Source organism: Mesocricetus auratus, unplaced genomic scaffold (assembly GCF_017639785.1).
Source record: "Mesocricetus auratus isolate SY011 unplaced genomic scaffold, BCM_Maur_2.0 Super-Scaffold_100054, whole genome shotgun sequence".
Classification (NCBI taxonomy): domain Eukaryota; kingdom Metazoa; phylum Chordata; class Mammalia; order Rodentia; family Cricetidae; genus Mesocricetus; species Mesocricetus auratus.
Window position 1 is genome coordinate 728,247 of NW_024429231.1, and position 27,509 is coordinate 755,755.

Below are 27,509 nucleotides of genomic sequence, written 5' to 3' on the forward strand. Positions count from 1 at the left end.
TCTGGAGCGGTCATATCCGCTTAAATCTTGACGCTTCTCGGCTCTGTTACTGTTGCCCGGACAACACCGGAGTTTGGATTCTCGACACTGAGCTTCAGCGGGCGGAAGTCGCGGGGCACCGGCGAGCCGTGCGCAGCGCTCTCTGCGGTGCGGGGCGAGGTGAAGGCAGCGACGCAGGGCGGACGCTGTGCTGCCGAGCGCTGGTTTGTGCTGAGTGACGCTGACGCGGCCGGCCGCAGGGGGATGCCGCAGTGGAGCTGGGGAGGGCGTCCCGTGGGAGTCGGGAAAGCAGGGTTGCTGAGCGAGGCGGTGGAGCCCACCACGAGTCTAGCGCTGGTGTCTGTGAGGGCGATCGCGCTGCTTTCGCGCCGAGCAGTGGCCTGCGAGAAGGGGCGGGGAAAAGTAGAATTAAAATGGAAAATGAGTTTGTTCGTGGTTTGGGCTCGATTCGGGAGGACCAACCATTCCCAGTCAGCCTGTGGCTTCTCCGCAGGTCTAGCTAATACTAAGAATACATGGAACAAAAGCCAGGTGGTACGCTTAGGCACACTTAGCCGTGAGCTCAGTCACCAGAGCTGGGAGATGAGGAGCCTTTGTGCAGACAGCAGGACTTCCAGGACAGGACTGTATCATTCCCGGCATGCCACCTCCTGTAGGAGCTTGAGATGCAAAGTAAATCCTAATCCCTGAGTCCATGTTATTCGAGGGCTGCAGTTCTTCGAAGATGAGGTGGGTCAGTGCTGGCCTCTGCTGGGGACCATGCTGCCACAGCAAGGTGATTGACATTTGAGCAGAATGTTGCTGTTAGGGGTGTTCTTTGGGCCTCCCTGTTGAGTTTACTGAAGGTTCTCTAGAAACCTGTAAATAGCTTCTCTGGCTACTTCTTGGCTGTCAAAGTAGTAATGTTCTACGGAACTGGGCATGCCCATGTTTAATTTGGTGGTCCTGTGGTCCACATATTTATTGGAGGTCACTGAGAGGCCAGGATGTCAGTGAGTACATCCTGTCTACCATGAAGACACTGAACAGGGAAGAAATGCTGTGTGTGCCTCCACGAGCGTTTCTGTGGCCTGGTGACTGTGTGGAGGGTTTCCAAGTCAGGGAAGGGATTGGACCACTGAATTTAAGAAAAAACCAGCATGTTGGTATATCTGTACATGGACACCAAAATGTCTAGAAATTCAGAAAGAACCAGGAGTGGCCATTACCATACCACACTGTACCACATAGAGAAGGCAAGAAGAACCAGAAAGGTTTCTGGGTGCTGAACACACAAGGAACTGCGTGAGATAGTGGGGGCCGTGTGTGGCTTAGAGTAGGGAAGAGATGAGACTGACCCCCACTCTCCCTTTTAGGGCGCATTATGGAACAGCACATAGCCTTATTTGTCGTGCCTGGGGGAAACGGTTATACTAATACATAGGACACGCTTAAAAGAGTTCCATGAGGCCTGGGCATGGTGGCACACACCTTTAGTCCTAGTGCTCAGGGGGCAGAGGTAGGTGGAACTCTGTGAGTCTAAGGCCAGCCTGGTCTGCATAGAAAGCTCCAGACCTGCAAGAGGAGTGTCTCAAAACACTGGGGGTTGGGGTGGCATGTTTGTGGACAACCTGACTAATCTCAGACAAAGGAACAACGCGGCAGCTTGCTCGTTTTTGTGTGTGTATAGGCACGTGTCGAGTGTGTGCCAAGCTTCCTATCACTCCAGGTACCCAGTGCTCACAGTGTGCATCTGCACCCTCACTTTGGAAACAACTAGGTTAATACCGCCTCCACTCACCGTTGGAACTTTGGAGCTGCAGTGAATCCTCGCTTAACTTTAGTCCTAACTGTGGTGTTTAGTGTTTATTTCAGAGGATGGAGTTGTGTAGGTTTCTGGTATGTGTGTGATGTGTGCGGTGTTTTTACGTGGTGTGGGTATAAGTACATGTGTCTGTCAGTGCGCATGCACTGAGGCCAGAGTAAGCTATTGGCATCCTGCTCCATCACTGCCAGCCCTTAGTCCCTTATTCACTGAAGCTGGAGCGAGGCTGATAGCCAGTGAGCACAAAGATACTCCTTTCTTGGTCCCACACACAGCTGGAGTTAATGGCGTTTGAGGCCAAGCCTGCCCTTTTCAGGTTGCTGGGGATTTGAACTCAGGTCCTCAAGCTTTCTTACCCACTGCACCATCTCCCCAGACTATGGTGTTTGGGTTTTCTTTCTCATGCCCTGGTCAATGCCAGAGGAAGGCTTTTCTGAGTTGTGTCTGTTCTATCGTGTCTACACTGACTGTCTTGCGCCCTCAGAATCTCATGTGTGGCAAATGTTCACTGAGGACACAGCGTCATTCCCTCTCTGGGGCTTTCTACTATCTCTGTACCCCTGAGTCAGGCCACGTCATCCTGCCTGTGGGATTCTTCTGCCTCACCACAGCTGGACTCTCTGCTCTCCTAGGGACCTCTAGACACTCACCCAGCATCCAGTTCCGGAGAAAATTGGATCTGCCAGCAAAGAGGCCAAGGGAGGGAACATGCCTGCTGACGTGGCTTTGTCCCAGGAGTCCCCGACACTGAGCCCACAGGTGCAGGATGGGTCCTGTGAGGTAAGCAGTCACTCTCTGAGGTCCAGTTCTGCAAAGCTGCAGGGCACACACAGGAAGTAGCAGGTCCTGGGCTCCCCCGTCTAGAGGCAGACTTGCTCCTCCAGCTGAGACAGGGCCAGTGTCCCTGTACCTCCTAGTCTTTCATGTCCCTCATTGTCCTGCCTCTTGGTGCTTAGGTTTACACGTAGCCCTCAATCCTGTATTTTCTAGTCCCATTTCATAGCCACTGTCATTTTGTGAGTATCTTGAAGGAGCTCGTTTAATGTGGATGCATGACAGGTAAATCTTGGAGACTATGAACGTCTGATGATGCCTTGCCAAAAATCAAAATGTAACTGTTTATCATTCTACAGGTGGTGGGACCTGGGAGAATGTGGCTGATAAACAAGACAGACTGAACTTTATTCAGAGCATCAGACGATTCATACTGAGGGTTAAGTGGAGTCACATGAGTAAAGAGGACAGTCACAAGGGCAAGCCTCCCGTGGCAAGCAAAGCTGCACACAGCAAAACCATGCTTTTCCATAGAGACACATAAACAAATCCCAGTAGGGAGCTGGGATGAGTAATCTGAAGCAGACACACTCCTATCCGCTACACTAGGAGCAGCATGAAAACACTTTCCAAGCATAATTTCATGTTTTTTGAAGAAATTGAGGTCGCAAGGCTCTTGTCTTGTTTTCTTGGGGTTTCCCCATAAGGACTGAGAGTTAGCTTCACGTGACTCCCCTGTTGGACCATATTCTGACAATATAGTACATATTTCATTATTTATGCATGAAATAATTCATCAAAGTATATGCACACATTTGAGAAATGCCTTTGAAATGCCATATCTTTAGCTACATTTATCTTTGGCTGGATTCAGTTTGTACGTTGGGATTCACTTTCTTATCTTCCTGGACATCACTCACATCAGAAGCTTAGTTTCTGTGTGCTCCCCCTCCTGGAAATCTTGTCATTCAGGTCGGATCCTCCATTGTACTTTTTCAGTATTAATTTTTTTTAGGTTTTGTTTTTATTTACCATGGGAGTGGTTTGTGCATGCCCGGGCATTGTTTGGAAGGCAGAGGACAACTCTTCCCTCTCTCCTTTCCCCATATGTATCCCGGGCACTGAAGTCATCGCCAGGCAGGGCAGCAAGCATTTTACCTGCTGAGCTGTCTCCTCCAATCCGATTCTCTGTTTTAAAGTTTGGGCAGAACATCTCAGTTTTGCAAAGTCTTCAGTCTCTGAGTGCTCCTTTGTGTGGTTCTCAACCTTTCATGACAGTCCGTCACTCCATGAGCTGCCTTCCCTGAAGCCTGGACTACTGTTGGCTCTAAGTGTCACGCTGCTTATTCCTTTTGAAGCATGTATGACAACCCATTTCTGGCTGCTGTGGGGAAGAGAAATCTGAGTGTACAAGAGATGGAAGGATACTTTTATAAACTTTCTTGTCTTCTGAAATATTTATATATTATTCATATGATATGAAATAGATATTCTGGAAAGCCTAAAGATATGTCACAGAAAGGGATCACTGAACCAGACTTCTGTGTGTAATGTGATGACTAACTCACAATGGACTTGGCTTCGTTGTTACAGAGATTGGTGTCCTTTGAGGATGTGACTGTGAACTTCAGCCAGGAGGAGTGGAGGCGCCTGGACTCTGCCCAGAGACGCCTGTACCAGGACGTGATGCTGGAGATCTACAGCCACCTCTTGGCAGTGGGTGAGCACAGCTGGCCTGGGGATCCAGGATTGAAAATATTTCGCCCTTCTTTTTGTACAACATGATGGGATATTTTTTAAAAATGTGACTTTTCTCCATGGGTTGTCCTGATAATTCATTACTTTTTGGCATGCTAAATTAATTATTCTGTGCCCACTACAAAATGTTGATTTTTCCAATCAGTCAGTGGCAAAGCCCATTGGGTGACTTCTGACACCTAAAAACTACACATTGAGCAAATATCCTTCCAATTTACAGGGTACCCCATTCCCAGCTCTGGGACCATCTTCAGGATAAAGAAAAGAAAGGAGACATGGATGGGAGAGGCTACGTTCCCATATCCGCCATGTTGGTGTCAAGGTTAGTGATTATGACCTGGATGGAGGTCGATGCCATTAGAGGGCCATGGTCATTCATCTTCATGTATCCATTCCCTAGTGGTGGGCACCTAGTTTGCTTCCTGCTGTCATTCTCCACAACTTACATTGCAGTACATTGCGAATATGGACCACAGCAGTAGGTACCAAGCTTGCCTCCTACCCCAGCTCCCTACAACTAATGTTATAGCTTTGTAAATATGAACTAGGAGTACGGATAAGGCTCTCGGAGGTGAACCGTGGGTATAGACTGCGTCATCATGGAGGTTACCTAACTTGACTAACTCAGCCTTATTCTCCGGAAAGTCTACACATAGATTCGTATTTGTACACCTTGTCTACAAACAACAACAAAAAGCATATGAGGGAAACTTAGTGGTGGTTGATGAAATACATAAATGCATGGTGGATAAATGTGTTGGTGGATAAATGTGTTGATTAGGGAGGAAACTGGCCTTTTTTATGTTAATCATGGTTAGAGCTGGGGATGTGTGTATGTATGTGATATATGTATATATATATGATATATCAGTAGTAGAGTGATTCATTCCCCAGTGTGATATAAGTATAGATAGCAGACAGACAGATGTGTCAACACTGATAAGATACATTAGTGAGGTACACAGCTTTTTGCACAGTTGATGATTGTTTACATTGGCTATTTTTAAAATTAGTTTCATTGTCATGTTCTTATAATGTCTGTCATTATGTTTTTTTCATCTCCTGGTCTTTTCCCCACTGACCGTCTCCAGTCCCCTCTTTCTGGTCTCTTTCCTTGCCACAGACTGTCTCCTTTCTGCCTGCACGGTACATGTGTTCAGCTGCTCGTTTTTTCCCTCTTCCTTAAGACCCCTTCTCCTTTCCCAGTCCTTTTTCTACTTTAGTATTTACACACGACACATGCAGACATACCTTTATATACACATACAGAAATTAAAATCTGGAGTCTACATGCAAGAAAAATGTGGTATTTGTCTGAGTCTTACTTAATTCATCTAACATAATGATCTCAAGTTCCATCCATTTTGCTACAGTTTTCATGATTTCATTTTTTCTTTATGGCTAACTAAAATCCCATTGTGTGTATGTTCTACATTTTCTTAATACATTCATCTGTTGAGAGACATCTGGTTCCATTTCTTAGTGCAGCAATAAATAATGGCTGTGCAAGCATGATTGCTGGTGTTCAGGCATGTAGGCAGGTTGGTCTGGCTGGGTCATACTAGTTGTTTGTAGTTCTTTGAGGACCTTTCGCCGGCATCTTTAGTGGCTTTGTTAAGTGTATTTGTTGTTTGTTCCTTTGGTAATAGTCATTCTGACTAGTGAGCTAGAATATGAAAGAAGTTTTAATTTGCATTTCCCTGGTCACTGTGACTATTAAATACTTTTTCAAATACTTATTGGCCATTTGTATGCCTTTTGAGAAGTATTCATTAAATATACTAGCTATTTCTTACTTGGAGAATTTAATGTTTGGGTGTTAATTCTTTTATAGTTCTTCATATAGTCTACATATTAATCTATAGTTTTTTTTCCATTACACAGACTGTCTATTTTGGTGATTTGTTTCTTCTGCTGTGCAGGTTTTTAATTTTGTATAATCACACCTATCAATTCATGGGATTTTTTTTTCCTGTGCTATTACAGTCTTTTCCTAGAAGTCCTAAACCATGCCTATATCTTTATGAGTTCTGCATCTGTCTTTAAAATAGTTCCAAAATTTCATACATTACACTAAAATCTTCAGTCTGTTTAATGTTGTTCATCAGGGGTTAAGAGCACTTGCTGCTCTTCCAGAGGACCTGAGTTCAGTTCCCAGTACCATATGGCACCTCACAACTAACTATAATTCCAGTTCTAGGGTATTTCACTTCCTGTTTTGGTCCCCTTAGGCGCTATAGGTGAAACAACATACACATAAAATAAAATTTTTTTAAGAAAAGGAAAGAGGCTACTTTGCTCCCAAATGGAGGCAGTCACCCTTTTGCATCTCTCCCAATAAATCTGTTGTGTGAGGTTTGTTGTGTGGTATGACTTTGTGGTATTTCCATGACTCCTGACTGTCAGGATACCTTTCAAAAAAGGGAAAGGAAGAAAGGGAGGGAGGGAGGGAAGGAAAGGAAGGAAGGGAGGGAGGAGGAAGGAGGGAAAGAAAGGGCAGAAAGAAAGGAAGGAGGGAGGAAAGAAAGAAAGAGGGGGGAAAAAAGAATGCCAGGCAGTGGTGGCGCACACCTTTAATCCCAGCACTCCTGAGACAGAGGCAGGCGGATCTCTGTGAGTTCAAGACCAGCCTGGTCTATAGAATGAGTTCCAGGACAACCAGGGGTACACAGAGAAACCCTGTCTCAAAAAAAAAAAAAAACAAGAAAAGAAAAGAAAACGAGAAGAAGACAAACAAGAAGAGAAGGAAGGAAGAGAGGGAGGAAGGGAGGAAAGACGAGGATATAGTTTCATTTTTTTCCGTTGAATATCCAGTTGTCCCTGCACAGTTTGTCAAAGACATTTCTTAGTATGTGCTTGAATATGTGTTTGTATTTTGAAAATTTTTTCTTAAGATGTTTTGTGTGTCCCCCGCTTTTTTTTCTGTTGTGTTCTTACCCAGTCTTGGTATTAGGGTAATACTGGCTTCATACAGTTGTCTTCCTTTTAAGGAGTATTGATGTTTGGTTCTTTAAAGGTTTGGCAGGATGAATCTGTCTTGGGCTTTTATCACTGCTTTTTATGAATGTTTTATTTATATCTTCTTGATTTCATTTTCTTGGTTTTTTGTTTGTTTGTTTGTTTTTTCCAAGACAGGATCTCACTATATACAGCTCTGACTGGCCTGGAACTCACTATGTAGACCAGGCTTGTCTTGAACTAGAGATCCACCTGCCTCTGCCTCCCAAATGCTAGGATTAAAGGCATGTGTCACTACATCCAGCATGATTTTAATTTTCATAGGTCATATGTGACTACAATTTTAACCACTTATTCTAAATTTTCCAGTTTTTTAATGCAAGATTTTCAAGTACTTACTCTCCAGTAATCTGCTGTATTTCTTTGGAATTAGTTGTAATAGCTTCTTGTTCATTTCTAATTTTATTAATTTGAGCCTTCTTTCTGTCAGTTTAGCTAGCTGGTTTTCTTTTTTTTTAAAGATTTATTTTATTTATTTATTATGTATACAGTGTTCTGTCTGCATATATGCCTCCAGGCCAGAAGAGGGCACCAGATCTCATTACAGATGGCTGTGAGCCACCATGTGGTTGCTGGGAATTGAACTCAGGACCTCTGGAAGAGCAGCCAGTGCTCTTAACCTCTGAGCCATCTCTCCAGCCCAGCTAGCTAGTTTTCAATCTCATTTTTTTTTATGTGTCTTGCCCATACATATGTACTTGCACTATCTGTATGCAATGCCCACAGAGACCAGAAGAGGGCATCTAATCTCATAGGACTATGTTACAGAGAGTTGTGAGTTGCCATGTGGGTGCTAGGAACTGAACCTGGGTTCTCTGGAAAAGAAGTCAGCACTCTTACAACTGAGCCACCTTTTGAGCCCCAACCTCATTTAGCAATCTGTGGTTTCTCTTACTGTTGGTTTCTAGTTTTATTCCGTTATGGTCTTTTAAGATACCAGGAGTTATTTCAGTTTTTTTGTATTGTTCAGATTTGCTTTGTAACCTAGCATAAGGTCTGTTTTTTGAGAAACTTCCATAGGCTGCTGAGAAGAATGTATTCCATTTCTGTTGAATGGAATATTCTGTAGATACCCCTTAGATGTATTTGATCAGGGTTGTAGGATTTTCTTACTTAGATTTATTTTTGTGTGCATGTGTGTGTATCTGTGTAAGTATATGCGGAATCTGTGGGGGTTTCCACAGAGCGCAGAAGAGGATTTGGATCCCCTGGAGCTGGAGTTAACAGTTTATAAGCTGACTGATGTAGCAACTAGGAACTAAACTCTAGTCCTTTGAAAAAGCAGCAAGTGCTTTTAACCACTCTTATATTACAGTAAGAGATTGGAAAAGTAAGGAAAGGCTACAATATATGTAAATTGATGTTTAAAAAAGAAAAGTTTGCTCATCTTAGGTTGTAGCTCAAGTATAGAGTGACTTCCTAGATGTAGTTAGACTTCCATTCCTAGCAATAGAGAGCTGGGCACATGAGTGTATGAACACATAACTGAATAAATATGGGCAAAAGGAACAAGTATAATTTTCTCTAGAACTGATGAAGTCCTCTGATCTAGTGTTCTCTTTTCTCTTTCAACATTTTGCTGTCCACTGAGACTACCTTAAAACAGCCTTATCAGTTTCCTCCCCTACATCTTACCCTATAAGGTTTGGGGGTCTAGGTCTCCTATATAAATCAAATGTGTTGTTTTTGTTCAGTCTTCCCCACAAATTATTGAAGCCATCTTTACCACTGACCTAAGTATTCATATTAGTATTTCTTCATCTGTAAAACAGAAAGAGTAGCCGGGCGTTGGTGGCGCACGCCTTTAATCCCAGCACTTGGGAGGCAGAGGCAGGCGGATCTCTGTGAGTTCGAGGCCAGCCTGGTCTACAAGAGCTAGTTCCAGGACAGCCTCCAAAGCCACAGAGAAACCCTGTCTCGAAAAAAAAAAAAACCCAGAAAGAGTAGTTATAATTCTTTATAGGATGGTTTGGGGGGTAAAAATGAGTGTTTCCATCATAAGGAATACACCCTGTATGATAAGTGTCCTACACCTACTGTTTGGCATGTCATAAGGGATGTAGGAATGTCCTACTCGTTTGCCATACTTCACAGATACTCTGTGCTCATCATCTGTTAGCTCTGCTCACTGTGCATGTTCTTTCATCTCTCCTCCCAGAAGCAGAATCAGAGTTTTACACAGCTCGACAGAAAGTTTCTGAAAACGCAGCATGTCAAACTAGTAAGGCACGTGAAATCACAAGACATGGTTTGTGGTGCTCTATTTTAGAAAACCGGTGGCAAGATCCTGAGACCACAAAAAGAGAACAGCAAAACCAGACCCCACCCTGGAGCCCCAGGGCTTTCCTCAAGAAAAGGCAGAGCACAGGCAGAGATTATGAGTGTGAAGAGCCCGGAGAAACCATTCCTTTGGTGTCCAACCTTATTTCTACACAAAAGGGAGCTCCAAAGTTACTGACAAAAGGTTTGGAGCATAACCTTGAAGCAAATGGTGAAGATCAAAGCAATATCACAAAACAGCTTAATGAAGTTACGTATGGTCAGGGCCTCAGGCAAGACTCTTCTAATGTTAACCGTACAATTCCTCATGAAGGACAGAATTCATGCAGAGGTAACTGGTGCAGAAAAATGCTCATCCATAAACAAACGCGTCGACAGCAGGAAGTTCATTCTCAGGAGAAAGCAGACGAATGCAGTGAATGTGGGAAGGTCTTCTATGACATGTCTGCTTTCCGTGAACATCAGGCAACTCACCCTGGAGAAAGACCTTTTGTCTGTCACAAGTGTGGGAAGGCCTTCCTCCAGAAGTCAGAGTTGACCGCCCATCAAGAAGCTCACACAGGGAAACCTTATGAGTGTCCCGACTGTGGGAAATCATTTAGTCGTACATCCAACCTGCAGGTCCATCATCGAATTCACACTGGAGAGAAACCTTACGAATGCCGTGACTGTGGGAAATCCTTCAATAACACATCCCAACTGAAGGTACATTATCGAACTCATACAGGGGAGAGACCATATGTGTGTCCTGTGTGTGGAAAAGCCTTCAAGCAGAAGTCAATCCTCAGCACTCACGAGACGATTCATACTGGGGAGAAGCCTTACAAATGCACTGCTTGTGGGAAACTATTTAGTTGTGCATCCCGACTGAAAGTGCACTATCAGACTCACATGAAGGAGAAGCCGTATGAGTGTGCTGACTGTGGAAAAGCCTTCAAGCGAAAGTCAAGTCTCACGGTTCACCAGAAAATACATAGTAGACAAATACACCACGTATGCGGCGAGTGCGGGAAGGCTTTCAATCAGAAGTCAGAACTCAGCATGCACCAGAGACTTCACCTGGGAAAGAGTACTCACAGATGCAGCGACTGTGGGAAGTCATTTACTTATGCATCCCAACTGAAGATGCACCATCGAGTTCACACGGGGGAGAAGCCTTACAAGTGCCGGGACTGTGGGAAATCATTTACTTACTCATTCACGCTGAATGTGCATCGTCGAATTCACAAAGTGGACAAGCCTCACAAGTGCAGTGTCTGTGGGAAAGCCTTGGCTTCTAAGTATCAACTTGAAGAGCATGCGCGAATTCACACAGGAGAGAAGCCGTATGTGTGCACTGAATGTGGCAAGGGCTTCCATGGTAGGTCAGGGTTCCTGAGACACCAGATAACTCACACTAGGGATAAACCTTTTGTCTGTCACAAATGTGGGAAGGCCTTCTTTCAGCGGTCACAGTTGACATCTCACCAGCAAACTCACACCGGAGAGAAGCCTTATCAATGCCGTTACTGTGGGAAATCATTCAGTCATACATCCCAACTGACAGTACATCATCGAATCCACACAGGGGAGAGACCTTACAAATGCAACTACTGTGGAAAGTCATTCAGTAATTCCTCCCAACTGAAAGAGCATCTCCGAATTCATACTGGGGAGACACCTTACGCATGTTCTGAATGTGGGAAGGCCTTCAGCCGAAGATCATCCCTCAATCTTCACACAAAAATTCACACTGGAGAAAAACACCATGTTTGTAGCGAGTGTGGGAAAGCCTTTAGTCAGAAGTCAGTACTTCGAACACATCAGCGAATACACACTGGGGAGAAGCCTTACGAATGCAGTGACTGTGGGAAAGCCTTGGCTTCCAAGGGCCAACTCCGAGATCACCAGAGAATTCACACAGGCGAGAAACCCTATGTTTGCACTGAATGTGGGAAGGGTTTCTTTGGCAGGTCATCTTTGCATAGACATCAGATAACTCACACTAAGGAGAGACCTTTTATCTGTCAAAAATGTGGGAAAACCTTCGTCCAGAAGTCAGCATTGACATCACATCAGCAAATTCATACAGGCGAGAAACCCTATGTGTGCCCTGAATGTGGGAAGGGCTTCTACAATAAGTCATCTTTGCCTAGGCATCAGATGACTCACACTAGGGGGAGATCTTTTATCTGTCAAAAATGTGGGAAGGCATTCCTCCAGAAGTCTGTGTTGAAATGCCATCAGCGGACTCACGCTTGCAAGAAACCGTAAGAATGCCGTGGGAAATATGTTTCGTAATACATCCCACAGAAGGCCCAGCATCCCACAGAAGGCCCAGCATCCCACAGAAGGCCCAGCATCACACTGAAGGCCCAGCATCACACTGAAGGCCCACACTCACTGAAGGCCCAGCATCACACTCACTGAAGGCCCAGCCCAGCATCACACTGAAGGCCCAGCATCACACTCATTGAAGGCCCAGCATCACACTCACTGAAGGCCCAGCATCACACTCACTGAAGGCCCAGCATCACACCCACTGAAGGCCCAGCATCATACTCACTGAAGGCCCAGCATCACACTCACATAGAAATGCAGAGAGGGCGGGGAGTCATCCAGCAGTGCATCCCAACCGCATTCACACTGGGGAAAGACCCCGCTGTGCTCTGAGTGTGGAAAGGCCTTCAACAGCATGTCAGGTCACAGTAAATACCAAGCAACTCATACCAGACGCAGTTCTTACAGACTCAGTTTTTGTGTGAAATACCTTTCAGAGAAATCAGTTCATAGTCCATAAACATATTTCCAGGTGAGGTATAATCCTTAAATTGCTTGAAGAAAATGTTTTAAAAGAACTTATTGTACATTATAGCTTCTGTATGTTAAAAGATCTAGATATACACTGCTTGTTTATACACATTATTCATGAGAGACATTTGTAATATGATTATGGATTTCATCTTAGGAGGAAACCCTAAAGCAATGGGCTGAGAAAAGTTTCTCTATAGAAAATTGCAAAAGACATATTGTTACCAGACCTTAGAAAAGTTTTGGGGATTTTATATCAACAATATTCCTGTTTATTGTGGGATAATAATATTTCTATAATGCAAGAAAGGAAATAACAAGATGATGTTGTCTGTCAAAAGTATGTCTAAGTGTATATGTATGATTGGAATTTATTTGTTTATATGACATCAATGTTTACAAATATATTGCCTCAGACTAGTGGGGGTCTGACACAAAATTCATTGCCTAACAGGAGTTTCTTTTTTCAAGAATTTAATGTGTATTGACAGTCTATCCCTTATTCGTACCATCTTGAGGCTTCACTATCAATAATTATTAATCTTTTCATCATATGAAAGTACCTTTTGAGATAAATCCATAATTCTAAAGCTGAAACTACCTTGTATTGTAACTTTTCTCTTTCATGATTAGCTCAGCTTACCTCTTTTCCATGTGACCCATCTGTAGTGAGCTACATAGACAGAATTAACTATTCATTATAGACTCATTAAAGACGTCTTCATAGTGTCATGCAGGCTGCTAATGCACACAGGAGACAGTAAATGGTGTGTGAGTGTGTGTGTGTGTGTGAGTGTGTGTGTGTGTCTGTATGAATGCATGCACCAAGGCACATGTGTGAAAGTCAGAAAACAATTTTGTGGGAGTTCTTTACTAACAACATGCAGATCCTAGGAATTGAACTTGGGTAGGTCATCAGGTATAGCAATATGTGCCATTAACCACTGGGATAACTTATACTCACCTATGATTTTTTTTTTGAGACAGAGTCTCACTATTTAGCCTTGGCAGGCCTGGAGCTCACCAGGCTGGTCTTGAACTCACAGAGACCCACCTGCCACTGTCTCCAAATGCTGGGACAAAGACATGCACCACCATGCTTGCTTTCATTTTTAAATAAAGTTTTATGCAGCATAGCCACATTCATTTGTACACATTCTGGGGATGCTTTGTTTTTCCACTAGTACAATTGGGTAGTTGTAGGAGAAACCATGTAGTCTCTAAACTACAAATGTTTACTCTCTGGCTCTTCACAGAATATATTTGCCAATGCGTAACACATACATCACTATCCAAATAATCATATCTCTGTATAAACTTCCTTTTCTTTGTTTTATAGAAACCAAACCACATCTGTATGTATATTGTTTTTCTGCTCTAAAATATGTACCTTCATTGGCAGCAGCATTCTATGAAGTTGGAGTACCACAATCCAGAGCCGGGTGTGGCGGCTCGTGTCTTTAATCCCAGCACTCAGGAGGCAGAGGCAGCCAGTGTAGTCTACACAATGAGTCCCAGAACAGCCAGGGCAATAATGGAAGACCCTGTCTCAACAACAACAAAAAAAGTTCAAATAACTTCCTGAAAATCAGGGTGAGTGGAAGTAATCAGAAAAGGGGGAGTCAAAGAGGAGGATAACTGGGTTCACCTGAAGCAGCAGCCTGTTCCACCCAAAGAAATACACTTTGTGAACACTAACAGAAAAGAGCCTAAGCTGCTGTAGCCCGTTCCCTATGAATCATGGTTTAGTGTTAAAAAGAAAAGACATAGACTGTACACGAAGAGTAAACAAGAAAACATGGGATAAGGAACTGAACAGAATTCTCTGAAGAAGACATACAATCAACTCTTTTAAAGTGTTTAACCTTCTTAGCTAACATTTTACCCTGGCTGGAACAGCTATTGTCAGTTAACAAATCTGAGAATGTGGAGAAAAGAGAGCCTTTTTTGACTGTTGGAGGGAATGTAGATTGTTGTAACCCTAATGAAATCAGTCTGGGGTTTTGTTGTTGTGTTTGATTTTATTTGATTTTGAGACAGGATCTCACTATGCAACCTCAGTGGTGAATTCCAAAATTACTAAAACTGGAACTACCCCATGACCCAGCTAACCACTTCTGGATAAACACCCTGGGAATTTGTACCATACCACAGAGATACTGACACACTCATGTTTACACAATAGCAAATCTTTTCACAACAGCAAAGAAATGGAATCAGTCTATATTTCCATCAATCTAGATGGATGTACAATGAAACTGTAGTATAAATACAATGGAATCTTGTGGATCATGAAAATGAAATTTACAGGACAATGAATTGGAAAATATAGGTAAGGTAATTCAGGAAGACAATGACATGTTCTCTCTTATATGCAGATACTAACTTCTGATTTTACGTATTGCAGCTTCAGCTTCTGAGAGTCTCTAATGGCTCCTCACCTCCATGAGGCAAGTGCTTCATCTTGGTGAACTAAATGTGGTTTGGGCTGCAAGATGGATGGGCATAGTGCCAGGTTTATTGACTAAAAAAGTCACTTCTGAAAGGAAAACTTCTGGAAGGACAAGATTGTGCCTGAGATGAAATGAATGGATATAGCTAACAATAATGATGAGTTTAGAAGTAGCAATAAGTGAAGAGCAGAAACTGACATTTGCACAACACTAACGTTCATGTAGTTTACTATAATTTTGCCCTGTGGTGATGGGTGGCTGAGCCTATTCTTTGGGTACTCCTGGAGCTGTATCTTTGAGGATGAAACTGTGTTTTCTAAATCATCACTCCTGTAATCTCTTTTCAGTGGAAAAATCTAGATCATCTGTGAGCTGGGTATGATAGCATGTTGTTGCAATCCTAGCACTTGAATGGCATAGACAAGATCAGAGTAAGTTCAAGGCCAGCCTGGTCCACATAGTTCTAGACCAGTGGCTCTCAACTGTCCTAATGCTGTGACCCTTTAATACAGTTCCTCATGAAATACAATTAATTCCTCATGTTTTGGTGACCCCCAACAATAAAATTATTTTTGTTGCTACTTCATAACTGTAGTTTTGCTACTGTTATGAGTTGTAAATTTTTTTGGAAATACAGATTTGCCAAAGGGGTTGTGCCCACAGGTTGAGAACCACTGTTCTAGACCATCCAGGACTAGAATGTTAACCCTGGAGATAATTCACACAATCTTTGACTTTATTCTCATGACTCTACATTAGGTCTATGATTTATTCATTACAGTGCTGGTGTTTTCTCCATTTGGCTGGTCTCTCTCCATTTACCATTATTTCCACTGGCCACCTACTTGTACATTGTTTCTATTTTGCAACTTTGAAAAGTTTACTTCTAAGTAAGAACAGGTTTCTATCCTCTGGGAACCATGAGATACTCCCAGTATGAAATACTCCCCAGTACGTAATACATGATGGTTCATCTCGATTCTCACCTTTAATGCTCCATATGACTTCACTTCCTGTTCCTAACAACCCCACATAGTTTTCAATCACTGAAATTCAGGAAGCACTAGTGTGGTGGTACACACCTTTAATCCTAGCACTCAGGAAACAGAGGTACGGAATGTCTGCGCGCTCAAGGCCAGAATGATCTACATGGTCCATTCGAAGCCAGTCAGGTCAACATAATGAGACCATCTCAAACATAAGAACTCTTTTGAGTTCTGGTGAAATGAAAGGTGAAGGAGAGGCGGCTCAGTGCTCAAAGGGAACTTGTTGCTCTTGCAGATATCCTGGGTGTTGAGAACTCAACGTGCAGGCAAAAATGCATAAATCAAATGCAGAGAAAGGGTACTTTTAGTAACACGTAGTGTCACAGTCTCTTGAAAGAGATACATGAACAAGTAGTAAATAAATCCTCTGACAATGTAAGACAGTCTTGGGTTTTCACTGTATCACAATCCACACACGGATCTTGCCTGGCTGTATGGAACTGCTGCACTTTGATGGTGGCTTCCCTGACATCGGAGTGTGGGTGCGGCCATGACACTTTCTGAAAGAACAGAAACCACCACACGAACCATAGTAAGTGTTGGCAGAATTGCCTCCGCCAGTGGTGCGCATGCGCGTCATCCACGAGGGGGGATGTGGTAATGGGCTGAAGGAACCATTATTCAAATCGGAAGTGGCCTAGAGTGGTCACATCGGCTCAGATTTTTAGGTAGCTGGCTTCGGCTATCGTTGCCAGGACAGCGTGGGGTGTTTGGAGTCCGAACTTTTGGCACTGTGGGTGTCTGCGGGCGGAAGTCGCGTCCGGGCGAGCCGTGCGCAGCGCTCTCTGAGGTGCAGGGCGAGGTGAGTGGCGGCGGCGCCGGGCGGACGCTGTGCTGCCGAGCGCTGGTTTGCGCCGAGCGAGCGACTGCAGGGGGATGCCGTGGATAAGGCGGGGGTCGCTCGAGCCCTTGGCTTTCCGTTCTTGCGGGGTTTCCGCGTCTTTTGTGTGTTGTCACTTCCCAGCGTGCTCCTCTGTGAAGGTTGTCCAGTCAGGACGTTCGGGGCAGGACTCAGAGAGCGGGCGCTGCGGGAGCCCGTCCCGGGTGGGAGCCGGGAGCTGCAGGACGAGGACCTTGATGCCGCGATTGCCCTAGGATTGCCTTGATTGCCGCGATTGCCTGGCGGCAGCGATGATCCGGTAGTGTTTGAGTAACTGGATCCCTGGATCCTGGTCTAACACTGGCCTGCGAGAGGGGAAAACTCCAGAGAGTAAGTGAAAACGGGAAAATGAATTTACGTTTTGGCCCAAACTGGGGACAGTGTTCTCCATCTGTGTCAGCGTAAGCAGTATTACCAATAGAAGGAACTGCTTGGAAGCCAGGAGATACAGATAGGTATATTTAATGTGGGCTCAGTCACCTGAGCTGAGACATAAGCCTTGGTGCTGGCCCCAGAGACCAGGTGTTCCGGTCATTTCCGTTGCTCATATTCCCTGTTTGGAGGTGGAGCGGAAAACAGAAAAAGGATTTTTTTAAAAAACTAATCCTAATTCAATTCCTATTGCCAATTTAGGTAACTGTTGGGATCTTTTGCAGATGTGAGGCCTGATGGGAGGTTTGGCCTCTCCCTGAGACCTATGGATATGGTAGACAGGTGATTGGCAGTTAAGCAGATTGGTGCTTCAAAGAGGTTTGGGCCAGACAGGCCAGGACCAGCCTCATCGAGTATGCCTATTGAAGAGACCGGTGAGGACGAAAAGCAGAGGGCGGGTGGGCTGGAGAGACGGCTCCGCGGTGGTGCATTCCCGGCACCCACACTCACATGGTGGCTTTGAACTGCTTGGAACAGTTCCAGGGGCTCTGTTGCACCCTTCTGGCCTTGGGGCATTGCTTGGTGCACAGAGACACAGACAGGCAGCACACACATAACATTTCAAATTTTTTTGAATGTTAAAAGTAAATCTTTATTTTTTTCCCCTCTAACCAGTGAACTACTTTTTCCATCTAAGCCCCGTGCGGTGCTTTAAAAGAAAATGACCGGAAAGGGAGTGACACTATTAGGAGGTGTGGCTTTGTTGGAGTAGGTATGGTGTTGTTGGAGGAAGGACATCACTGTGGGGTCAGGCTCTGAGGTCTTTTTTTGCTCAAGCTTCCCTCAGTGTGACACCACGACCACTTCCTGTTGCCTTCTGATCAAGATGCAGCCAGCACCATGTCTGCCTGCACACGGCCATGCTCCCTGCATTATGATAACAACTAAACCTCTGAAACTGTAAGCTGCCACTTCCATTAAATGTTTCCCTTTATAAGAGTTGCCATTATCATGGTGTCTCTTCACGGCAATAAAAACCCTAACTAAGACTTCTCACCTCTTGAAAAAAAATTTTAAGGAAAAAACAAAAAAGCAGAGGATGAGATTCCATAAATGAATTACATTAGGCAGGAGAATAGTTAAAATGATCTACTGACCCCATGTCAATCCCTGGTGTACTGATTTGAAGTCTAGGTTTAAAAATCAAAAGTTGCCTATTAAAGCAGCCACGCAGGTTGTGGTGGCACACTACTGTTCTGTAATCTTAGCACTTTGGAGGCAGAGGCTGCAGGATCACTGCAAGTTGAAAACCAGGCTGGGAATGAAATAGGTTAGGAACTGGGACAGAGAGTCAAAGTGAAGAAGACACAAACCGTGCCTTCTGAGTAAAAGCAGCTGTGTGTGTGTGTGTGTGTGTGTGTGTGTGTGTGTGTGTGTGTGTGTGTGTGACTGCTTGTATATAGATATGCCAAGTCTGTTCCTGGCACCCAGAGGAGTCAGGATTCCTCTGGAATTAGACTTACAGGAGCTTGTGAGTCACATGTGGTTGCTGAACTGGAGAGATCTGCAAGAGCAGTGATCGCTCTAACCGTTGAACCATCTATCTCTCTAGTCCCTGTTTCTCATCCTTCCTACCGATGGGGTATTCCTATGTACCGCTGGCTAGCCTGCAACTCGGCTTGTAGATTAGTCTCACCTCACATGTGGCTGTGATGTCCCTGCCTCTGGAGTGCTGAGGTGGTTGGTCTGCGGCTGAAGCTTGGTTTAAAAGCTGCACCTATGTCAAAGACTCTTCAAGACTGATGAACTGAAAAGTGGTGATGGAGCGTTCGTATAGTGCAGCTGTCTTCTGTCCCCTCAATGCCTAGTCAGTATCCACCTATGTATTTTACCTGAACAACCCTCTAGCTTTCAACAACTGAAAGGCTACGAATGCCATTGGAGAGCGTGTGAGGCCTGTAATAGAGATCCCCCCACAATGTAACCTGCCCCCCGATGGTTCCACTAGTGTTGGCTTTTTGTTGTTATTGTTTTGGTGTGTATGTTGTGTTCGTGCTTATTTGGCTGTGGTTACATGTATGTGTACAATTGAACATTGAAGCTAGAAGATAATATCCAGTCTTTTCCTCAAGTCCTCTCTACCTTACTTTTTGATACAGACTCTCTCTCTCTCTCTCTCTCTCTCTCTCTCTCTCTCTCTCTCTCTCTCTCTCTGTGTGTGTGTGTGTGTGTGTGTGTGTGTGTGTGTGTGTGTCCCAGGTATCAAACTCCTGTTGTCAGGCTTGTTGACAAGCACCTTTACCCTCTAAGGCAGTGGTTCTCAACCTTCCTAATGCTGCAACCCTTTAATACAGTTCCTCATGTATGGTGACCCCAACCATATAATTATTTCATTGCTACTTCATAACTCTAATTTTGTTACTGTTATGAATCGTAATGTAAACGTCTGATATGCAACCCCAGAGGGGTCGTGACCCACATATTGAGAATCATTGCCCTAAGGCATCTTTTGCCTCACACCAGTACTTTAAGGGTTTCTATATATGGCTTCATCTTGTTCTCTTACTACAAAAATTTTATGGAACATGGTATTTGGTAACACTTATTTGGCTCTAGAATAAACTGTTTCTATACCCTTCAAAGTGAGAGCTGTGTTTTTGTGTAATCAGCCACCAGGGGTGACTGACAAAAGTAGCTTCTAGAAGCTTATTTCAGTGCTGCTTATAACCCAGACTTGATGGAGCACACATGCATTCCCTGCACTGGAGGATGAGGCAGGATGTCAAAACCAACCTCTGTTATATAACGAGTTCAAGGTCAGCCAGGCGTCATGTAGACCCTACCACAGAAAAAGGAGAAAGCAACATCAGGGTTGCTTCCATGCTGGGGTCTGTTATTTGGACCCCTGTATTGTGAGTCATTTGGGGTTATGTGGAAACAAAGAGATAACACTCAGGGGAAAAATTATTGGCTATCAAGGTAGCCATATTTTCAGTGTCCTGGGGCATGTCAGTGACTGGGAAGCCGTCCTAAGTCCAATCCTTAGGGGTCACTGAAAGGCATTGGTCTGAGTGACTGCATAATCATCTGGAGGGTGTTGATCCCTGTGACACCTGAGTGTGGTGGGCTGAGGGAGCAGCATCACTGACCTCAAGGCCATCCTGGAGATTATGAGCTCTCCATCAGCCTGTGCTACACAGTAACACTGGCCCAATAAAATAAAAGAAGGAAGGGTAGGCTTTCAAAATAGAGGTCCTGGTCCTTGTATGTGGCTGCATGCTTTTTGGATATAGGAAGAATTGTGACAGTAAGCTACAGGAGTCAGAAGAGAATAGGCTGTGGGGTACATCAGTAAGTTTGACTAGTGTAGAAATAAGAAATGAATACACTGGGGCATTGTGTCATTTTGTATAAGTCACATATATACTGGTCCCCTTCTCTTCTATTTGGTGACCTTGAGTCATATTAAGGAATATAACTCAGCCTCATTTGCCTCCTCTTAAAACACCAGTAGAGTAATGCCTCTGGCATACAGCCAAAAGACCGTGTGGAAAATGAGCCGATAACTAGTTGATTTTCAGTCAGACTCATGACCTGTCAGGTTGATGAGCCTCACCTACATCCAACTGCCAGTACCAGTGACCAACACCTCGTCCTTGCTTTACATTACCTTTCTTTCTTGGGGGGAGTGGGAAGGTTTTGAGACAGGGTTTCTCTGTGGCTTTGGAGGTTGTCCTGGAACTAGCTCTTGTAGACCAGGCTGGTCTCGAACTCACAGAGATCCACCTGCCTCTGCCTCCCGAGTGCTGGGATTAAAGGGTGCGCCACCAACGCCCGGCCATTACCTTTCTTAATAGCTCTCTGTTGTCACGGTCAAGAGGTGGGAGGAAGAGGTGGACATTTCTGGGCTTTGTTTGCTCTGCGGTGTCTACATGATGACCTTCGGGTAGGGCTGTCAACTCTTCGTGGGCAAATGTTGGGTGAGTGATAATATGGTCATTGACTTTCCTGGGTTTTCTGATGTCTTTGCAAACCTCTAGGTGAGACTGACCTCTGCACCACAACTCTGCCAGGATCCTCCACGTGCTCAAGTATCCTCAGGGTCTTGAGCAAATCAGAAACAAACCAAGAGTAGAAACCACAAAGGACATGCCCACTGACATGAATCTCTGCCAGATGCCCCAGAGAGTAGGAGCAGAAGAGCAGAGCGGATCATGGGAGGTGAGGAGAGATGCCCCGGGTTCTGTCTTTCACAGCTGGATTGCAGAAGTTGGAAGCAGCAGATTGGACAACCTTGATTCTCCAGCCAAGAGTGACACTCAGAGGGCTGAAACCTCTCCATTTCCTCATCTTGTCATGGCATGTTCATTGCGCTGCTTCTTGGGTTTAGGTTTACCTACCCTACCCATCTATGACTTCCTGGGGAGTCCTATTTCTATTCAACCCAGAGGATAGGCAGGACAGAGACATCCAAGAGTCCATCCAAGTCTACCTTAGCTTGGTAAACCAGAGAGTTTCGTGTGTGCTTACTAATTGTGGCAGCGTGTATGAAGTGCAGCCTTCAGGGGCACGGGGCACCTCAGGCAACTGCACCATCAACACCTGCTCCTCCTTCCCCCGCAGTGTATCCAGCTTGCACATTTATATGTCATGAAGGAGTGCTCTCTTGAATCTCTCCCTTCTTCTAGGAGGAAATGTTTCAAGGCCAAAGCAACACCCACCTAGCACAGTTTTTACCCCACAAGTGTACAGGTCCCCTCCTGGTTCATAGCTACACACTGGCTCCTCAAAGCTCAGTACCTAATTTTTTTTTAATTATATTATTTTGTGTATATGGATGTTTGTCTATCTGTGTACCATATGCATACAGTAAGTACCCACAACGGCCAGAAGAGAGCATCGGATCCTAGAGCTGGGGTTATGGCCAGTTCTGAGCTACCATGTGGGTGTTGGGAATTGAACCCAGATCTCTGGAAGCCAGCACTCTTAACTGCTGGGCCCTCTCTTTAGCCTGAAGCTAAGTATTTTAAAACAATAATTTGGATATATTCGGCTAAATTAAGTATACTATTAAATTGATTCCATCTGTTTATAATTAATATGGCTGCTGGAAATTTTGAGATGACTCATGGCTACCATTGTATCTGCATTGGAGATTTCTGCTTTGGGAAACGATCAGACTCCTATTTTATTTTATTCTTGTAAGAACACTTCACAGTGGTAGCATGCCTGCACTATTATATCCTGCCAGGTTCACATCATGCTAAAATCACCCCCAAATCCTACCTCGTGTAACTCTGTCCGCCAGTGCTTCTCTTGTGTGGGTTGGCAGCATTGTCAAGGAGGAAAAGTGCTGCAGTCGTGACTGCCCTCTGGCTGCACCTGTGTCTTCAGGGCTGCTGGAGGCAGATGCTTCCACTGTCTCACCTTAGAATGGTGCAAATCGGATGCATAAGAAAGAGCAGCCTTTAAATGTGAAGATCCTCATTGTCCTGCAGTTAATTAGTTAAGTGGCAATCCATGACTCAGAATTGAAACGTCCATACCCTTTTCACCCACCTCAGACCCACCCCAGCGTACCTCTTTGTGACTTGGATAACTACCACTTTTCAGTCATTATGGATGTTACTGTCTCCTCCTCCACAGGGCTCTCTGCCACTCCCTGAAGCTGGCTTTTCCTACCATTCCACCTTTGTTCTAGTTCTCTTCTAGAATATGGCATTTTCCACATTCCAATTCAAACTTCTCTCTTCCAGTTTAAGTTGCTGTACTCTGATTAGCATGATAGCCATTTCCAGCTATGTGCCTAATTTGCCCTTCCCAACAATTTGCTTTTGTAAATTTCTAAAAGTGTTCCCTTATAATTCCATACTTGTGTCTTTATAGTTGCTATTTTGCAAGTCTGAGTCTCTCTGAGAATACAAACTCATATAGTGTTGAATCCCAGGGACCCAACACAGCTAAAGACAGGTACAATGTGGCTTAGCAATTGGTATGCTGTGTAATCTTTGATAGAGAATTAAAAGAATCCATTTCTGGCCTCCTGGGGAGGGGATAACACTATTTAATATGTGGCCGTTTTTGGTTTTTTTCTTTATGCTCCAAAATTCAGTGGGAAATAGGTATTCTGTGGAAAGCTTTACCTGGGGGGAAGGAGTCACTGAAAACACATGTCCTGTTTGTCAGCACTAATTCACAGGGCATATATTGTTACAGAGATTGGTGTCCTTTGAGGATGTGACTGTGACCTTCAGCCAGGAGGAGTGGCAGCAACTGGACTCTGCCCAGAGATGCCTGTACCAGGACGTGATGCTGGAGATCTACAGCCACCTCTTGGCAGTGGGTGAGCACAGCTGGCCTGGGCATCCAGGATGGTCCTCCTTTCCTTATTTTTCTTTGTCAAACATGGTGGAATATCAAGTCTTTTATGAATTTTCCCTCTTTAAACTTGGTTCCTTTTTGGATATTTCCATGTGTTGTTTTGTGAGTTTGATTCATGAAGTGTGCATGGTAAAAGGCGAGGTTGTCCTTTGAATTCCACACACATGCCATGGCATGTGCAGCACGTTCAAGTGAATACACAAATACATACACACACACACACATACACACACACACACACACACACAGATGGATGGACGGACAGGGGGCCGAATGTGGGTGTGTATTAAGAATTTATTTTTATTTTATGTGTATGGGTGTTTTGCCTTCCTGTGTGTCCATGCACCGTGTGTTGTGCAGTGCCTGTGAAAGCCAGAAGAGGGCGTCAGATTCCTTGGAACTGTAGTTGTATTTAGTTGCCATGCAGGTGCTAGGAATCAGCAAGAGCAACAAGTGTTGCTAACCACTGAACCATCTCTCCAGCCCACCTCTCCTGCATATACATCTATGTGTGTAACAGTGTAACATAAAGAGTAACAATTTGAGAGCATAGGTTTATTGCTCAGGTGGAATGCTTGCTTAGCATGGGTGGGCCTCAATTTTAATCCTCACTGCCACAATAAAGAAAAAGAAACTTAACAACAACAAAAAAAAAGATGAGAAAAAGGGCAAAGGACATGAATCTGCATTTCTTCAGAGCCAATGCAGTCTTCTTGGCAGTCTTTAGATCTTAGCTGTCCACCAACAATGCAGTGTAACAGCCTTGTCTGAGCCCTTCCTATTTACTGTATCTGTGTGGCCTCTTATTTGTTGAGCTGGTTGCCTTTGCCCAAACCATATCTTCCCACAAGTCAGCTAAGTGATTCTGGCCACTAACGATAGCTCCCAATTTCTCACATATAAAACAAGGAGAGTAGATGTGGCTATTTGTGGGTTATTGTTAGTTCATGTGCCCAGTGCATAGGAAGATGCCTAGCACATGTGGGTGCTGTATGTGTGATGTGTGGTATGTAATAAGGACCATGGTGGTGTCCTTACCATTATCATCACGTGATGAGCGTGACTACTTCCTGACTCCGATTTCTCAAAGTTCAGATTCAGTTCCATGTGGTCCCTCCTCCATCCTGTTCATTGTGTCTGTTCCTTCATGTCTTTCTCTCCTCTGCAGGTGACCTGCGGCTTGACACACCACAGCAACAGATTTTTGTGAAAGCTTCATTTCTAAATGATGCATCCAGTGACGTCACAGGACATGGTTCATACTCCATCTTAGAGAAACTGTGGCAGGGTGGCAACACTACCACAAAGACAGATCAGCAAAGCCAGATGCCACCCGTAAGTCCTGGTGCTTTCCAAACTCAGGAAACACTGCACACAGACAGTGGCTGTGACCACGAAGAAAGCGGGGAATCTCTTCTTCTGGGCGGCCACCTCCTTTCTACACAATATGGACCTCCAAGATGTTTCTCATCTGCAAAATGTTTGAAGCCTAACCTTGAAGCAGATAGTGACAATCAAAGCAATGCCACAAAGCAGGTTAGTGACATCATTGGATCTCACCAGGTTTTTACACAAAGCTCTTCTAATGGTGTGTGTACAATTTCTCATCAAAGAGAAAAATCATACCACGAAGGTCAGTTTGGAGATATTCTTTCCCCCAATCCACCACTTATGGAGCATGAAATCAATTTTCAAGACAAAGCAGCTGAATATACTGGTTGTGAGAAAGTCTTCACCAGCGAGTCTGCTTTCTGTCAACAACAAATAACTAACAATATGGACACATCTTTTATCTGTCACACATGTGGGAAAACCTTTGTCCACAAGTCTAAATTGACCTCCCATCCAGAGACTCATAGAGAAGAGACACCTTATGAATGTCCTGACTGTGCGAAATCACTTAAGGGCATGTCCAACCTGCAAGTGCACCGTGAAATCCACACAAAGGAGAAACGTTATGAATGCCATGTGTGTGGGAAGTCATTCAGCTATACATCCCACCTAAAGGTGCACCTTCGGACACACACTGGTGAGAAGCCTTATGCGTGTTCTGACTGTGGGAAGGCCTTCAGCCAAAAGTCAGTCCTCACCATCCATCAGAGAATTCACACTGGGGAGAAGCCTTACACGTGCAGCGACTGTGGGAAAATGTTTGTTTGTGCATCAGACCTGACAAAGCATTGTCGGTTCCACACAGGGGAGAAGCCCTATGAGTGCCCTGACTGTGGGAAATCTTTCAGTATTAAGTCTAACCTCCTCGCGCACCATCGAATCCACACCAGTGAGGGACCTTACAAATGCTTTGAGTGTGGGGAGTCATTCAGGAAAATATCCCAACTGAAGGTACATCATCAAATTCACACCGACGGTAGATCTTTTGTGTGCTCTGACTGTGGAATGGCCTTCAGCCAAAAGTCAGTCCTTGCCACACATCAGAGAATTCACACTGGGGAGAAGTGTTACCCATGTAGCGACTGTGGAAAGCTGTTTCTGTATGCTTCGGATCTGAAGAAGCATTGCCGAGTTCACACAGGGGAGAAGCCTTACAAGTGCCATGACTGTGGGAAGTCCTACAGTGTGAAATCACACCTACATGTGCATCATCGGATTCACACTGGCGAGAGGCCTTACAAGTGTGACGACTGTGGGAAGTCATTCAGAAGGAACTCTCACCTGCAGATGCACCAGCAGACTCACACTGGTGAGAAGCCGCACAGGTGCCCTGACTGTGGCAAGTCCTTCCGCAGAGCGTCCCACCTGAAGGTGCACCGCCGCATTCACACCGGGGAGAAACCCTTTGTGTGCTCGGACTGTGGGAAGGCCTTCAATGACAGGTCAGTCCTCAGCACACACCAGAGGATTCACACCGGAGAGAAGCCGTACATATGCAGCGACTGTGGAAAAGCCATGTCTTCTAAAGCCAATCTCAAAGAGCATCAGCGAATTCACACAGGCGAGAAGCCATATGTGTGTGCTGAATGTGGGCGGGCCTTCAGTGATAAGTCTTCTTTCTATAGACATTGTAAAATTCACAGTAAGGAGAGATCTTTTGTCCATAGCAAAGGTGAAAAGGGCTTCCTGCAGAATTCACAAGTGACATCCTATGAGCAAACTCACAGCACAGGGAAACTATAGTAATGCTCTGTCTATGGGAAATCTGTCATTGCTGTGTATCATCTGAAGGTGTATCATCAAGGTCACACATATTGCCATTACTGAAGCTGTGGGATACTGTTGGTATACCATCCACACCATACTGGGAAGAGACATTATTTGTGTTGTGAATGCAGAAAGTCTTTCAAAATCATGTCATTTCAGAAGACTTGAGAGCTCATACCACCTGATCATATAAAAGAATTTATTGTAGATTCAGTTCCTCATCCATATCTCTCATCAAAATATTCTTGGTTCTCATGAAAAAAGAATATTTTACCACAGACCTAAGTAGGACTACAGAGATATCATACTCAGTTGGTAAATTCTGTGTCTTTGGGATATCACAGGCACACATGTACGTACATGCCACAGGTATCTACACACAATAGATACATAAACCTAACTATACAAGCCATAGTTCATAGTTTAAAAAGGGTACAGCTATGCATTGCTTGTTTAAACATATAAATAATTATATATGAGGGAAATATTAATGAACTGGTAGGAAGAAGCATAAATGTTGTTTCCTTGCATGACGAAATGTTGATTAATGATTTGAGGTAAACCTTCTATAATTAATGGTACAAAGTGTCTAGACATTTATAGGAAAGTTTGTTGGAAATTACATCAATGGTTTCTCTGTGTATGTGGGAGCCTATCTTGTTTTTATGAGACAAGGACTCACTATGTATTTCAGGTTGTTCTGGAACCCACTATATAGATCAGGCTGGCCTTTAACTCCCAGGGATCTGCCTACCTCTGCCACCCAAGACTGGGATTAAAAGTGTATGCCACTA

The 27,509-nt window shown here is 44.4% G+C and overlaps 2 protein-coding genes across 6 annotated transcripts; both read left to right on the forward strand.

The window, feature by feature from the left end:
- Window positions 1–50: 50 nt before the first annotated feature.
- LOC101836342 (zinc finger protein 585A) lies at window positions 51–12,863 on the forward strand. 3 transcript variants are annotated; one of them, XM_040736216.1, is made up of 5 exons: window positions 51–159; window positions 2,437–2,584; window positions 4,172–4,298; window positions 4,557–4,658; window positions 9,513–12,863. In XM_040736216.1, the coding sequence occupies exons 2-5, from the start codon at window positions 2,513–2,515 to the stop codon at window positions 11,885–11,887; spliced, it is 2,676 nt and encodes an 891-aa protein (XP_040592150.1). In that variant the 5' UTR covers window positions 51–159; window positions 2,437–2,512; the 3' UTR covers window positions 11,888–12,863. The 3 variants fall into 3 exon arrangements, with proteins under 3 accessions (XP_040592150.1, XP_040592149.1, XP_040592151.1); XM_040736215.1 differs by having other exon boundaries at window positions 108–203; XM_040736217.1 differs by lacking the exon at window positions 51–159 and having other exon boundaries at window positions 362–2,584; window positions 9,624–12,863.
- LOC101831443 (zinc finger protein 260) lies at window positions 4,561–27,509 on the forward strand. Of its 3 annotated transcripts, none has more exons than XM_021235709.2 (4): window positions 4,561–4,658; window positions 21,216–21,396; window positions 23,392–23,518; window positions 24,725–27,509. In XM_021235709.2, exons 2-4 carry the CDS (start codon window positions 21,325–21,327, stop codon window positions 26,689–26,691), a joined length of 2,166 nt encoding a protein of 721 aa, XP_021091368.1. In that variant the 5' UTR covers window positions 4,561–4,658; window positions 21,216–21,324; the 3' UTR covers window positions 26,692–27,509. The 3 variants fall into 3 exon arrangements, with proteins under 3 accessions (XP_021091368.1, XP_021091370.1, XP_021091371.1); XM_021235711.2 differs by lacking the exon at window positions 4,561–4,658 and adding an exon at window positions 16,486–16,725; XM_021235712.2 differs by lacking the exon at window positions 4,561–4,658 and adding an exon at window positions 16,734–17,133.

Coding starts and splice junctions, on each gene's coding strand:
- LOC101836342 (XM_040736216.1), top strand. CDS start 2,513: ATGCCTGCTGACGTGGCTTTGTCCCAGGAGTCCCCGACACTGAGCCCA. Junction 2,585..4,171: donor TGCAGGATGGGTCCTGTGAG/GTAAGCAGTCAC, acceptor TCGTTGTTACAG/AGATTGGTGTCCTTTGAGGA. Junction 4,659..9,512: donor TCCGCCATGTTGGTGTCAAG/GTTAGTGATTAT, acceptor CTCTCCTCCCAG/AAGCAGAATCAGAGTTTTAC.
- LOC101831443 (XM_021235709.2), top strand. CDS start 21,325: ATGCCCACTGACATGAATCTCTGCCAGATGCCCCAGAGAGTAGGAGCA. Junction 21,397..23,391: donor AGCAGAGCGGATCATGGGAG/GTGAGGAGAGAT, acceptor ATATTGTTACAG/AGATTGGTGTCCTTTGAGGA. Junction 23,519..24,724: donor CAGCCACCTCTTGGCAGTGG/GTGAGCACAGCT, acceptor TCTCCTCTGCAG/GTGACCTGCGGCTTGACACA.